A 15,530-nucleotide genomic window follows, 5' to 3' on the forward strand; every position below is an offset into this window, starting at 1 on the left:
ACTTTGGACAGTGCGCAGGGGACATGAGTGTCCATTACCCTTGGACACTTTGAGTTTTTTGCTTTATATGTACAGCTTCATTGCCAGGGCTCAGCTGTTTTCTAGCCCGCACCGTAAGATTCATCCACATTGAGCTGAATGAAGTATATTCGTTGCTTAAGATTTGTAAACTTGGTGTGCTGTTCTGTTTATTTTCTTCTACAGGTGAAGGCCAAGCAGGACACGTTTTTCAAAGAACTCAGAGCTCATCTAAGGGAAGAGAAAAGTCCATCTGTTGCTTTTTGAGGGGTGTATCTTGATTTGGCATCTGTCTGATGATTCCTAAGAAGAAAGCATGGATGTAGTCAACAGAGGCAAAAGAATACTGCAAATTAGTACCCATTTGGGACGTAGATTTTTCCTCCCAGCCAATGGGGAGGATCGCAGTGAGGGCATTACCATATGGTAATCGGGCAGCTCAAAGCATCCTCAGGGCTGGAGGTCACCACCTTCCCGTCGGGTACCCCAAGTAAATGCTCCCCGCCTCTATCACCCTCATTTCCCACAGATTTCTCTCCCTCCCGCTCCACATAGCTGCTCCTTTCTTGTCCTGTGCTGGGAACAGTAATGTTTCCAGCGCCTCCCACTCCCGATCCATGACATACTGCCATGGAAAGGGAAAAGGGACTACATAGTCCCTTCTCACCGATCCATGGCGGCCATCTTTTTTTCTTTTTTTCAGTTGTGAAACGCGCAACTGATAATAAAAGACATTATTAGTACCTCGGTCTAACGGGCAGGGTACCATTAGCAATAAGCCCTGAGTTGGGGGCATTACCGCTTCAGGTAATGCCCCAGGGCCTGCATTAACGCTACCCGGAGCGGTAATGCCTCCATCCCCAGCGTGGGGCTTATTGCTTAAGTGTTGGTAGACAGGTTGAAATGATCCTGTCAATCTGACTGCCTGTGTTTGGAGTGAAGGAGCTTAATGCAACCTGTGGGGTGAACTTACATTTGCATCAATGTTCGAAGATGAAGTCCATCGCTAAAAAGTATATGGTTACTTTTGATTTTCACTACGGGACACAAATTATCCCCTCACCCATGAATAAGAACAAGCAACCAAGCTCGACCGCTTTGCGGGTGTAAGCATTTTAAAGCACATTATACAAAAGGAATTTGAAACTTTTTTAAAAAACTGAAAAATGTATAGGTTGAAATCAACGTATAATATCTCAGCAACAGTCACATAACCTGCTGTGCTACCGTGCTGCTTTTCACTTTGGAGATTTCACTCAACTTTGAAGTATTCCCACGATATTGCTCTAAAACGCTGCATTAGCAACTCTGCACTTCACCTTCAAAAGCCTAACCTGTTCATCTCCTGCAGTTTTGACAATGCCTGCAACCCCACTTGGGAATTACAGTCGGCAGCTGAAAAGTGTAAAGATGTCTACTGGCGCGACGTGTGGTTCCTGCCCCATTGCTAGAGAAGTAATGGGGCAGTTGGCCCCAATTTGCCCGCTGTACTGGTCGCCTAAGAGTGCGATCTGTTAGTTCTCACCAATGGCAAAGAAGGCACCAAGATCTGATTGGCCGCTCGAAGGCCCTTCACAAAAACAATTGTTGCCTTGAAGAGGGTGTTATGGGCAAGCCCTGGCGCGCTTATAGACACAGGGCGACTCCTGCTAAACCAGCCACTGCACACGCATCTAAACGCGTAGGCCTTGTCGCAGCGTCGCGACCTGACGACGAAATGTCTACCTTCGTGCATAAGTGGGATGTGACATAGTGGAAGTGACGCAGCATATGCAGTGTCTTAGTCTCTGCACAGGTGGCGGCTTCTGAATCTGAGGAGAGCAACCCCATTAAAGGCAATGGGGCCATTACGGGTGGCCAAGAGCAAACGTGTTCTCCTAGTTCTGAAACTTACACTCAGGAGTCAGTGTGAGTGTTCTGAATCTCGCAACTTATATCGACAGGGCAGGCCAGACAGCCACTGAATTGGTGCGTACGTCAGGCATGACAGGTAAAATGTCTCTATCCCAGCCCTACCAGTCTTCAGATGCGATGACACCTTCTAGAAAATTCTCGATTTTCTTAATGTGCAGACTGCCTTCAATCATGGAAACATCTGAGTGAGTACCGGTTGGAAAGGCATAGTTAGCCGTTGTTCCTGATCACGACCTTCAGTTCAGGCCTTGCTAGCCATCCCAAACTGACCTGACTCGCTTGGGCCCTTGGAAAGACAACAATTCCAGGCCATCTCAAAGCTCACAGATTCGCTCGCCATGCTGGTGTTTCTTTTCCACCCCACCCCATCGCATGTGTTTGGATTGGTCACGTGGAAATGTGCGCCTTGCGATCTGGGTATTGTTTATGGTATTATGTCTGAACTTTGCATAGCTATGTCGCTAGGAGCCAAATGTCTGTAAACATGGCGGGTTGCAGAGGAAGCAGCCAGCGCTCTGTCATTCCAGCAGGAGAGAGAGAGAGAGGGGGGGGGTCGGTGGGACTGGGCCAACAAACGCAATAGGTTTTCCAGTTATCCTCTGGGTGGGAGAGGTTAACATTGCTCCATCCCTCTTGCCTGAAAATGCTCCACTGTGGGTATTTCACTCTATGCCCCAGTGTGGAAACTGGGAAGTGAACTGCTTGGCCAGATCCCTTCTCCACGCAACCAGAAGCAATACCCTGTGCCAGTTTCAGTGTCAGCGGGTGCCTGATTACAGAAACTTTGCAACAGTGCAAGAGCAAAAACTGCACGCTATTAGCACGAGGGCAAAGTTTGACCTGTTTTTTTAAAAAAAGCATTGGTACTTAGTAGAAAACGATTGCACCATGGCAAGTGCAGTTTGGCATGCTATAAGCACCAGGGCAAAACGTGCCATAGTGCAAGAAAGATACATTTTCAATTTCTTTTTTCACAAGGGCAAAGTTTGCACTAGTGCTAATACCATTCTGGATTAGCACTAGGGCACATTTTGCCCTCTTGCAATAATGCAGTGAAAATATATCTTTTTTTGTCCAAGGGAAACTTTTGCCCTGGTGCTTATGCCATCCCAAACTGCACTTGTCATGGTGCAATCGTTTTCTAATATGTCCTATTGTTTTTAAAAATAGGGCAAACGTTTACCGTGTAATTTTGCAATTGCACCGGTGTAACGTTTCTGTAATCAGACCCCAGGAATCTTCAGTGGAAAAAAGTCTGCCATAACAGTAAGAGGCGTGTAAAGGATGCGATGCGAAATGGCAAAAAGTATTTAGGAAAACCAAGTTGGTCAGGGTCGATGAAGGTGGGAACATCCCAAGGATGAACTTGGAAAGAAAAGATACAATAAGCTTCATCTTCCACCTGCTGTCCATACAACGTTAATAGGAGTCCGCAGGACCCTTGCCCGGCACATTACTTTCAGAGACAGCACTCAGTGCTTTTTCAGGCAGAGTCATTGGGCCTCAGGCTGCCGCCAAAGTCGTGAAATTACCGGCACCCGGCAATGGGGTACAGGGGCATTCCGACCTCGGCGGTCCTGGTCCATCCCCACTGCTGGGTGCCGGTATTCATTACTCCCCATTCTCATTTGAGCACCATAGGGCTCAATGGGAATGGGGAGGTCGGATGCACTGACATCATTCGTGAATGGTACCGGTGCATCCGACGTGTTGTGCTCGCGGGTGCCGGTCTGGCACCCGTGAGCACAAATCGTAGTCTGCCGGTCCGGTTGCAACGGTGCCGGTAGCTTACTGGCACCGTTGCTACCGGACCGGCAGACTTATAATGAGGGCCATTGACCATCACCACAGCCTTTTTTGTAGTCCTGATCTGGGCTTGATTGAAGGTCTACACATGTGCTGGATTGGTTGTCTGCCACCGGATAGTTTGGTGGTGTATTGATGACCTACTCAATCCTAGCTTTTTATCCAAGGAAGTGCTAGCTTTTCATACTGCCTCACTTCTGAATGTGAAAGCTCTATGGGAATCCAGGCTCTGGAATTTATTGTTACAGGCACTGGCTAATCCAACAGTTTGGGATTTTGTGTAGGTATGGGATAGGCTTTTTCCAAGCCCTGACATAATGATACTCCCTCGCCATAAGATGGCAAGATGTGGACATGCTGTGTGTATCTGGGGATATGAGAGCAGTGTCTGGCAAATTCCCATCTAATACCTGTACTAAGGCAACAATTGATGGCTTTGTCAATGCCTGTTTTTAGCAGGACTTCAGTGCAAGGAACAAAGTACATGTGTACTGCGTATAAATCAAGTGGCTGAAGGCACACTTGGTTAAGACTTTTTTATTACACCATTAGCACATTTACAGCTGCAAATAACTCTCAGAAAACAACTTAGAAATAACACTGTCAGGCTATTCAATGCATACAGTTGATGTTAGTGCTGGAGAGAGCTAGATCAAAGAGATCACAGGAGGGTTTTTTTCAGGTTGGAGTGGCAGTTAATGGGTGGGGATGGTGATAGGGAATACCATAGACATGAACAGTCAGTGAGTGGGCAAATAACCAGAGAACACCCATAAGCAGTGTCGGTACTCCATTGCAATAATCTCTGCTAGTAGATGGCACTTAAGCACAAATTACTATCCAAAACTAAACAGCAGTATGCAACATGGCCATTAACTCTTTTGCTTTGCTGCCGCCACTCCATGCTTCAAAGCTTTGCCACTACCACAGAACTGGGCCAGGAGTCCCACTCTTTCTGAACATTGGAGGTGGCTCGTCCCATCGTGTTCACAATTATTACACAGCTCAGCTGTGATGCTTCCCCTGGGAAACTGACCAAGGTTGTAGGGTGAGTCAACAGTAGTGGCTTGTCCATAATGGGGTACAAGGTGCCGACCCACCACCCATTAAGGAGTATCTCTGTGGTGCCTACCACAGCTGGAGCAGATCAGGTGAGAAAAGAACCATGTTTGTATGCATGTATGTCTGCATGTCAAGGTGTGTCAAGGTGTGTGTGTATTTAGGAATGTATGTGTGTGCATGCAAGAGGTAATGCAAATGTTTGTGCACTGTGAATGTTTTGTATGGAAGTGAGTGTGTGCACATGTGAATGAGAAAGCAGTGTGAATGTTCAGTATGGGGGTGCATGTGAATAAGGCAAAAGTTGAATGGGTGTGTGACTGCATGTTAGAATAGGTATGAATGTGTGTTTGCATGGAGGCCTAGGAATGAGGCTTGGGGGACACTGGAGCAGCCAGTATGGACGTGTTCTTACCTGAAGAAGGGGGCCAGGAGGGGGAGGGACTACATTGGCTCAGATAACATGGATCTTTCCTTACAGTGGCATGGCATGTTTTACTCACATTATAGGCACAGCCAACTTGATGAGTGTTGTCACGTATGGGAGGAGGTGGGGGACTACATTGGGGCATGTACCATGGACCTTTATTTTACAGTGTCATGACACTTTATGACATTGAGGCCAACACCATCATGAGTAATGTGTTTACTTGGAATACTGGACTACTTTGTTGCCTCCTTTATGGATGCTCCCTTCCAGTGGCATGGTATGTTTTACTGGCATTATGGGCAAACCCAACATGATGAGTGTGCTTATGTGGCCATACAGCCTTACATTGGAGCAGTCGGTATAGACATGTTTCCGTACAGTACAATAGCATTGTCATTGGCATTGCTGTCAAAGCCAACATCATGAGTGTTGTTATGTGAGCATACTGATTTACATTGGTACAGCCAGTCTGGCCATGTTTTCTTACAGTGGTATGGCATTTATTACTGCCATTATTGGCAAAGCAAATATGAGTAGGCTCTTATGTGGGAATAATAGCGTATATATTTGCATCCAGCAGGCATATGCATGTTTAGATACATCCAGCATGAACATTGTGCTTTTTACCATGGCAGAATACAGACATGTATGGTAGGCAAAGGCATCATAAATATATGTTGGAAATGCTCTTGTGTACTATTGAATGACTTGGTATCTATTAGATTTCTTTCATGTGTTATACCACAAATCCGATAGTAAACCGTGTGGCTTCATACCAACTTTTTCAAAAAAACTGTGCTGTAAAATGCACCTACTGTATTTTAACCCATTATTAAAAACACATTCTCAGGTGAGAGCCCACTGTCCTGATCTGTTCTTGGTTGGTTAGGGATCCTTACTATGCTTGGTTGCTATCGTACAATCATGGGAAATATTTATGCCTTTCCAATCAAAGAAATTTACCATCCGCCACTGGTGACCTGTTCGTTAACAATTTGACACGTGTATGCACTGAGACAGCCCTCTAAGCACAATTTCGAGATGGGAATTTGTATTTTAGTTTTAATGTTTTTCAGCTGTCCTTTTAAAATCCCCCTAATATGGATAAGATGTTCTTGTTATGGGTGCAAATACCTTCTGGTTCTGGGCCCTTAGACATTGACCTTCCCTGTCTGCGGGAGGTGGTGGGGGAGTGTTTGGGGGCAGCTCTTTGGGCTAGGAGATACAAGCTCTATTGCCCAGGACTTTCCCACAGATTTATGTCATGTTTAGTGTTATCACCTTGTCAGGGTATAACAATACACGAAGGGTCTCATTACGAGTTTTGGAGGTGCAGTAAATAATTGGTGGTAATTCTGTTACTGCCACGTTTTTGTTGATAATATAATGACTATCCATTTCACTGCATGGCTGAATTTCGAGATTGTGGGTGAAGTGAAGGATTCACCTAGATAAAATACCTGGAGATTATTTCTCCACTTTATCGCCGACATTTTAATCAGGCATAGTTTTACATGCGGCAAGATATGACTATATCTGCGGGACTGGCATTTGGTAACTGGTACAATAATTACAACTCTTCTTTAACATGATATAATTGATAAAAATAATAATAATAATAATAATAATAATAATAATAATAATAATAATAATAATAATAATAATAATAATAATAATAACTGCCATAGTGCACACCATAATTCATTTTATGTGCGCTGAAATAAAAGACAAACTGGGCCTCATTACGAGTTTGGTTACATTCTGGCAGTAAATCCCCCAAAATACCACCAAACTCAATTACTGTTCAAGTTGGTCCAAGGAGTTATCATGGGATTACAAGTGTTGGTATTTGCCCATTTTTGGAGTGCATAGGACTCCATGGGGATTTTTTGAGAATTTATCGCCGCTGGAATTACTGTGTGGTAAATTCACCAATTTCTGGAGGTAAAGTGGAGGATTTACCTTCATCAACAATCTGGGGGAGAATCTGCCAGTGGATTAACCACACAGGAATTCCACAAGCATTAAATTCACCAAAAATCAGTGGTCGAAGTGTACGAAAAGAAGTAGTGGAACTATTTTCCCTCCTGGCCTGCACCCACTCCCCACAAACCCCATCACCATGCCCTTCCTAAACGCAATACAAACTCCCAAACACATGCACCTGCTTTTTAAGGGAACATTCAGTACAGTGCAATGAAAGTGCAAGCTTCAGCTTCTTCCTACACTTTTATTTTAAAATGAAACCATTCCGGAACAGTTTCTTTTTAAAATAAAAGTATAGGAACTGTAGAACTTAATTTAACAAAGTAGAGGAGCACCGCTCCCCCGCTCACTTCGACCACTGCCAAAAATCAATAGGACCGCTTTTCGAGTTTAGAGGCATTCCAGTGATAAATCTGCCAAAATATTGCCAATCTCAATTACAGTTACTGCCACTTGGTCCTGTGGAGTTACCACAGGATTATATGTGGTGGTAACTCCCCATTTCTGGAGTCCATATGAACCCAAGGGGACTTTTGATGGATTTAGTGCAGGCTGTATCATAATGTGGTAAATCCACCGAGATTTGGAGATAGAGTGGAGGATTGACCTCCAGCAACAAGCTGAAAATCAGCAGTTTTACCATGTAGTAGTTCCGCCGGTGGCAAATCCAGTGTGGAAAAAGTGGTGGTAATAGAATTACCGCCACTTATTTCCAACACCGCCAAACTTGCAGTGAGGCCCATGATGTGGTGGTAATGTGGTAATGTTGTGATGCCGAAATTACTCAAAAGAAACCAAGAAAAACAAATCCAGAGTTGTGTGCTCACAATATGGCTACACAAGCCTGCTTGTATGAAATAAACAATTATTCTAAATGTGGTCAGATTCTCCTTTAATCCAACTATTAAGAGAGAACAGACACCTCTCGACAATTTTCGCCAATGCATTTCAGACACCTGGTCCCTCCTCAAGGCAAACTATCTCTATCTATGGTGTTTCTCCCTTGGATCTGAACCACTTTATAACAGTACAACTGCTCAATGGGAAGCGTGAGGGCTTTGTCTTTTCATCTGTCCATCATGATGGAGTTTTCTGCTCCTAGGCACAATCACTTCAGGGTGTAGGCCTCATACTTCCCTGTTGTACAGTTATAAAGTGGACGCCTTTCCTATTTCTTTGATGCCGGAATTACTGCCACTTTTTTCCCACACCGCCAAACTTGTAATGAGGCCCAGTGCGAGTACCAAACTTGGTGATACTCATTTTATTAACCGCAGGCAAATGAGAGAGTGAGTGATTTTGGACAGATCTGTGTCTTCTATGGCCCATTTAGAAAGCTACTGTGTGCCGGATCGATGCTCAGCTCCAGAAATGGAGGTCGATTCTTCAAAATGAAACATGTCGTCCAATGAAGAGGTGGACAGCATCAGGCGCTACAGAACCAGAAAGGATAAAGGATATTAGAAAATACATCTTTTCTGTGAGGGCGGATGCCCCTTCCAGGCATCCCTCCAGAGATGTTGAGGCTACATCTCAATACATTTACTATAAGAAATTCTGACTTACTCTTGCCCTAAACCTGGGAGAGCTATTTGCTTCACAACGGGGTTACTATGAGTAACTCTGACATACTCCCAACTTACTTTACTCCTGAGTCACTTTCAGTAAGCCAGGAGTATTTCAGAGTTACTCATAGCAACTTCTTTCTGAGTCAACCCCCTTACCATTCTCCCGTCACTTATCTCCTCTAAATGATTACGTGACACATTTCTTTCTCTCTTCTTTAAAGTTGTCAATTATGGTTCTCCCTGGTCTAAATTACCATTTCTGAGCAATATTCCACTTTCAGGCCAGTACACACATGTATTATTCCACGGAAAAAACTCAATAAAGGCATAATATACAATGACATTGACATAAAATACAATAAAATATAATTAATAGAGTTCACCTTAAGGGACATTGAAAATCATGAATGCAAACCACGCAATATAGAATATTGAAAAAGTCATCTAAAAAGTGGTTTCAGTAAGTACACTGTTTATCACTTTATTTGTATGCTCAGTAAGAAATAAGGCTGAACAGCACTACATAGAATCAGATCATTTAATAAAATGGCGGTAACTCCGCCAAAAATCCCCATGGAGTTCTATGGACTCCAGAAATGGGAAATTACCATCATTTGCAATCCTCTGGTAGCTCCACAGGGTCTAGTCGCGGTAACGATAGTTGAGTTTGACAGTATTTCATCAGATTTACCACCGGAATACCGCTAAACTCGTAATGAGGCACCTTGATTTTAACAAAGACGAAACATATTGCTCCCTTAATTGTGCACCTTTTGGTCAGAACAAGGCAAAGTGCTTAAACATCTCCAGAGATGTGTTAGTGTTAGCATGCAAACATGAGGCATCAGGCTCATCCTCCCATTCCCATATTCCAAGTTATTGCTGCCAATGTAATTTAAAAAAAAAGAAAATTGCCTAACAGTCATCTGGGACGGGAGGATAGCTCAGGGGCAACACGCTAGCCTTGGAAGCAAGTTGATGCGCAGCAACGCAGATTTGATCCCCTGTTCTGTGCTTAGAAACCTCTCGGTATTAAGCATGTTATAAATAACCAATTAAATAAAAAATCACCCTGGGTAAATACCCTCCAATCCCATCCGTCGTTTTTGACAATTAGGTGATTTCTGATAGATGGTTTTACTACTTCATCGTCTTATCTCTGCTCATGCAGCGGGCCACATTACAATGCAGTTGGAAACACACCATGCCCTAGTTACTGAAGCAGCTAACCACACATGTTGATAGGTATGAATACGAGCTACATTCTGAAGATGTGCTATGTTATTCTGTTTTGTTAATTAACATTTTGAAAGAATAAACTCGTCAAATATTTACCATTCTGCAATACTATTTATTATGCAATGTTGGACTATGCATTTTCGCAAAACTCAGGACAATGCCTGGCAGCACCCTTAGACTTTGTGAAGTGCTACAATGCTTTACAGATGGCCAATAAGCGCTTTGCATATGACCTGCAACATAAGGTTTATGACCCAGCCATAACATTTCATTACCAGTCTCACTCTGGGCCTGGCCCTCAGATAACAGCCTGCAGTGGCAATATGATTGCCTCGAACAAGCTCTTGCTATTGCAGAGGACTTGCAGGCTGATTCACACAGAGGTTACCAGTAGTGACTCTGACTTACTCTTGGGGAAAGACTATTTCATTCACAGAGAAGTTACCATGAGTAATTCAGGCATACTCTTCTCTTCCTAGGAGTAAGCCAGAATTACTACCAGGACTTTACGTGGACTAGGGCTATCCAGGGCAGAGCTCTGGCAGTCTCTGAAAAAAAGAGTTTCGGAGATGGGGCACCCCCGGGGCTCCCTAAAGTCCCTTGCTGATCAAGCCGCTAGAAGCCAAGGATTTTGTTTTCCAAGTGAGGGCTTCAACCTTTATAAAACAAGCATTGGCAATGGCAACAGGTTGGGCTTTTGTGTAGGCATGGGAAATGCATTTACCAGGCACTTCCGTTGTGTTGTTAACTGCCCATCAGTGGATGCAAATGCAAAATGGTGTGAGTACCTAGACATATAATAGCAGTGCCTGGCAAATGCCTAATACTTATACACAAGCTAAAAGTGTTTGCTTTGCCAATGCTTGTTTTTAACAGGACTTCAGTGAAGTGCATGGGTAGTGCATATAAATTGAGTGGTTGAAGGCAGATCTGGGCACAACATTTTTATTGTGCCAGTAGCACGTTTATAGCTTCAATTAAGTAATTAACTCTAAAAATCCTGCTTTGAAGAAATACTGGCAGGCACTTCGAGCACAACGTTTGATGATATGGCTTTATAAAGCTAGCTCAAAGGCATCCCACGAGGGTGTGGTTTGAGCGGGGAGGGGCAGGAAGTGGGTGGGAATGGCCATAGAGATTACCGTGGGCATAGGCAGTCAATGGGTGGATAAATAACCAAACAATCCCTACAAGCTTTGTGTCCCTCCTCATATGCCATTTCTCCCCAGCTGTACTCTAATGCAATAGCTTGGGCTCATAGATGGCACTTTAGGGTCACATAATAGCCCAAACTAAAAAGGGCTTGGTTTGTACCCTCTCCCATTTCTCCTCTCCATTTCTTCCTTAATTCTGTACTTACACCTGCTTGAGAGCTGGCAGTTCATCAAAGATATCAGGCAGCAGGCTGGAGAAGATGTTCCCTGATAAATTCCTAGAGAAAAGAAGGAAACGCAGAAACACGTCACCAGCGGAACATGGACAATGATTGTTTTTACAGCAACCTAACAGACTTTTTTCAAAGAAAACATTTTACAATTTTTTTCGTTTATCTTAACCACATTCTCTGTTTCTGTATTTAGCCAGTTGCCAGATTCATGACTTGATTGTATTGTGTTTGTAGAGATGTTTTATGTAACACAGTCTCTAGGGCATGGGAGGATATTATATGATATGATGTTGCATTTATAACGCGCCTGTAGAGGATATGATATGATGTTGCATTTATGACGCGCCTGTAGAGGATATTATATGATATGATGTTGCATTTATAACGCGCCTGTACACAAGTGTTTCTAGGTGCAAAAAATCATCATTGGGACGATTGCTATCCAATCACATGGCTCCCTCGAGAGCAGGGGGATGTGGGTGCCTTCCCTCTTAAGTGCAAAGTTGTTTGATGGGTGTAATGGGTTCATAGTCATTTTTTCGAAAACAAAAATGTCGAAAAAAAAAAGTCACATTTCTTTTTCAATACGTATTTTTTTTCGAAATGGGGGGGTTCCCCCCAAACCCCCTTTTTTTCTATTTTACCCTTTTTTTTTTATTCCCGGACCCCAAAATAAATATATAATTTCAAAAAAAGAATTCAACTTTTTTTTTCGATATTTTTTGTTCAACATTGTCTTTCGACATTATGTTTTTGAAAAAATGACTGCACACCGGGTGTAATGATCATGTGTTGGCAGGATTACTTACAGGCGTATGAGACTGATAAGGCCATGAAAGATGGAGGCGGCCAGGCAGCCAATCCGGTTGTTTGACAGGTCTCTGCAAAGAGAAGGAAAAGCATGAGAAAGACGTGGCCTGGACCATTCTGACAGAGCCATACAGCTTTAGGCCGGTTGGTCCAGGAGACAGTGAGTCACCTATCAAATCTTGGTGGTTGGTGGGTGCGCGATTCGGAGCCAGACCCACCTGCCCACCATTTATCTTCCCACACAGCCACCAGCAGTCTTCATTAGCTTGCGGCAGACCCATACCTCTCAACTCAAATGTTTTTAGCGAGTGTCACTCGCCAAGGAATCTGTTCACTCACCCGTGAAGCAACCTAATCTGTCCATTCGTTTCAATGGGCTCTCAAACGCCAAAACTAAATTCAATTCTTTCAATCACCCTATAGGCACAACATGTTGTGAGGTATGTAGGCCCTCTAGCTGTGATATAAACATGTCACGCCCCAGAAGAGTTACCTGCCCTGTCCCTGTGGGGGAGAGGAGGGGTTCCCTTTCCCTGACCCACTGAGAGCCCAAAACTTACAGTTTCTTAAGTTCGGTCAGGCCCAGGAAGACTCCATCCTCCAGGGTGCTGATGAGGTTGTTCTTGAGATCTCTGCAACGAGAAAACAGAAGAGAGAGTCTCTGAGAGAAGGTCGTGGATGAAAATTCATTCGTTATTTTGCATCTTGGGCATTTATCAGCTACTGACGTCACAGGGCTACACATCACAAAGGGGACAGAAAATGCACATATCATTAAGAGCTAGATTACCTGTGGGTCTTGTTACGAGTAAACCGGTAATGGGAAAAACTGGCGGTATTTAAAATATGACCTGAACTCAGGGTCGGACTCGGGCATAAAATTATCTCTGGCACCAATGAAAAAGTGGCCCGCATTTGCAAATGGCAAATCATTTCTTTTGTCACAAACTGAGTAGTACCCAAGGGGGAGGTTTTTGATAAAATGTGATGCAAATTGTGCATTTTAAAGAATATTTATTCAGAAACACTGATCAAAACTACTAGCCACATGGTGAAATAACTTATCAAACTTTGGCCACAAAAACCTTTGTGTTTTGGTTTGGGCATTGCACTATTGTCCCGTAAGCCAGTCTGAGCCTGCATGAGCTGCTTTTAATGGCCGCTTGGATATGGGGGGGCAACAAAGCAAAAGACCCACGCAAAACATTTCATTACATTAATAAAGGAGCTGCAACAAATCAATAAAGACTTTCATTTAAGGCAAAAAGACTGTGAAAAATACATCTTAATAGAAAAACCCATAAAAAAATAATCCACAAGGGAAAAAAACACAATGCTCATGTTTTCCTACAAAACCCCATCCTTGCATACATAACCCATATCTCAGTCATACTTGCTTAAAACTATACACATAAAAACAAACACATTTAAACAAAATCATATTGTAACACAGTGACAGTGAATAATCCTGTCAGCCGTTGGCTCAAGGCCTAATCAACAAAACCGAACAATGCAAAGGCCTGTGGTGAATGTATCCACCAATTGGGCAAATCAATTCAAAGAAAACAGTGTTTCAATGAAAGGATCACTTGATGTAGGCCAACTCGAGTTTCGGCTGGGAGGTTGTATAATTTTCACAGGACCCCTGCCTTCATCAGGGTCCCAAAAAGCAACTTCTCACAAGAAAGGGTTCTGTCAATAAAAGAAATTGCATGTTGTCAACTGAAATGGCCAGCTCTATGTATTCTATATCATACATGCTGGTGCATGCAGGTGAAGTTCTGCATGCTGTGCTCCCTGTTTGGCATAAATGATGTACTGTACAAGCATACTTGTGTACGAGCGTGATATAAATAAAATATTATTTCATTTAATTTCCTCATGTGTAACCATGCCCCCGCCAGGGTGCGAGCATGTTGTGGGACCATGTCCCCCCATGCTACACGAAGGGTGAATATAACACGCCCAGTGTCAACAAGTGAATGAAAGAAATAAATCAGATATCAAGTTGGAATAGCGCCTGTGGGTCTGTGTCACCCCAAGCTTGACAAAGGACAAGATTGCATGTGTCAAAAAAATTAATCAGGTATCAAGTGGGAATAGCACCTGTTACCAGTGCCAGGCTTACCAAGACTCTTTTGCTTGTTGTTGGGCAAACTTCACAAAGGACTCCCCAACTGAAAGACTAGTTTACATCTGATCTGTTTACAACTGCAATAAAGTGTGACTGCTAAAGGTGTTGAAAACAAACTTTTCCCAGACTTGGTGTCTCTGAAAGCTAATTTCTGTGAAGGACATTCACTCATGACATCAGAGAGCCGGGCTAGCTCATTATCTGCTGTAGGAGAGGTGCACTAATACCTTGGAGAACCTCATGTGCCTGACGGAATTACCAGTAATGATCTCAGACCCAAATAAACGGACAGACTCAAAAAATATGTAACTTTATTATCAGCTCAAATAAAGTAGGGCAATCTGGCGAGCAACGAAATGTAGTCCACACACACTTAAGTTTCGATTATACACAGGCTTCATTCTTCAATATGCATCATCTATGACTTTATACTATGTGGCAAACTATAACACCTATTGAAGGTAGGGTTTGGTTAAAGGAACATATTTACCTATGTATCATATAAGTATTAGTAATATCACTGGATGACCCTTAGCGGGATGGCCTGTGCAACATTGTATGGCATGCTGCTACATAGACCCTATGATTAGTTGGCATTCTCTCCCAACCTTGGACTTTAGGCTTGTTAGCAGCATGTAAGCTAAACGAAACACAGGTGTAGAGAACAACATCAGACTACTACCCATATGCCCAATTAGTCCATCATCTCTCATTAATCCGGCCCCACACCAAGGTTTCTCCTTTGTAGTTGACCTTGCAGCCTGCACTCTGTTCTGAGATTTTCAAGGGAGCGTAAGCATACCATTATCTTAGTCTGGAGCTTAATGAATAGCCCTTGTTTTCAACTTCTGAATCATGTGTGAGGAGACCACATTGTTGTCCATTTCAACCTTAAATTTAGTGCTATTTAATTAAATTAAGCTGGGTGTCATTACTCCTCTTTGCCTCTGGAGATTTGGTTGCTCTACCTCACATAAGCTTTCTGCATCCTTGACTGTTCAGTACATGGCACTTACAGATGTTTTCTTCTTTGCTTAATCTAACAGAAATATGTCTTATGTACATGGCCAATCCTCTTGACTCCCTTTGTGCCTTGCAACTATTCCTTGATGTGCATCCTTGATCACAGGACAATAGACCCTCTTTATTCCTCACATGAAGCTGTTTTTCCAGCGTCTC

The 15,530-nt window shown here is 43.2% G+C and overlaps 1 protein-coding gene across 1 annotated transcript in view; it reads right to left on the bottom strand.

Annotated features, from left to right (window-relative positions):
- ADGRA2 (adhesion G protein-coupled receptor A2) overlaps window positions 1–15,530 on the bottom strand; it is a 574,510-nt gene that overhangs the window by 127,804 nt on the left and 431,176 nt on the right. Inside the window, exons 3-5 of the mRNA XM_069617958.1 lie at window positions 12,778–12,849; window positions 12,217–12,288; window positions 11,381–11,452 (exon numbers count right to left, since the gene is read on the bottom strand). Coding sequence (XP_069474059.1) covers window positions 11,381–11,452; window positions 12,217–12,288; window positions 12,778–12,849 — 216 coding nt within the window. The remainder of the gene's footprint in view (window positions 1–11,380; window positions 11,453–12,216; window positions 12,289–12,777; window positions 12,850–15,530) is intronic.

The sequence above is a fragment of the Ambystoma mexicanum genome, chromosome 10 (assembly GCF_040938575.1).
Source record: "Ambystoma mexicanum isolate Mex_15411 chromosome 10, UKY_AmexF1_1, whole genome shotgun sequence".
NCBI lineage: Eukaryota > Metazoa > Chordata > Amphibia > Caudata > Ambystomatidae > Ambystoma > Ambystoma mexicanum.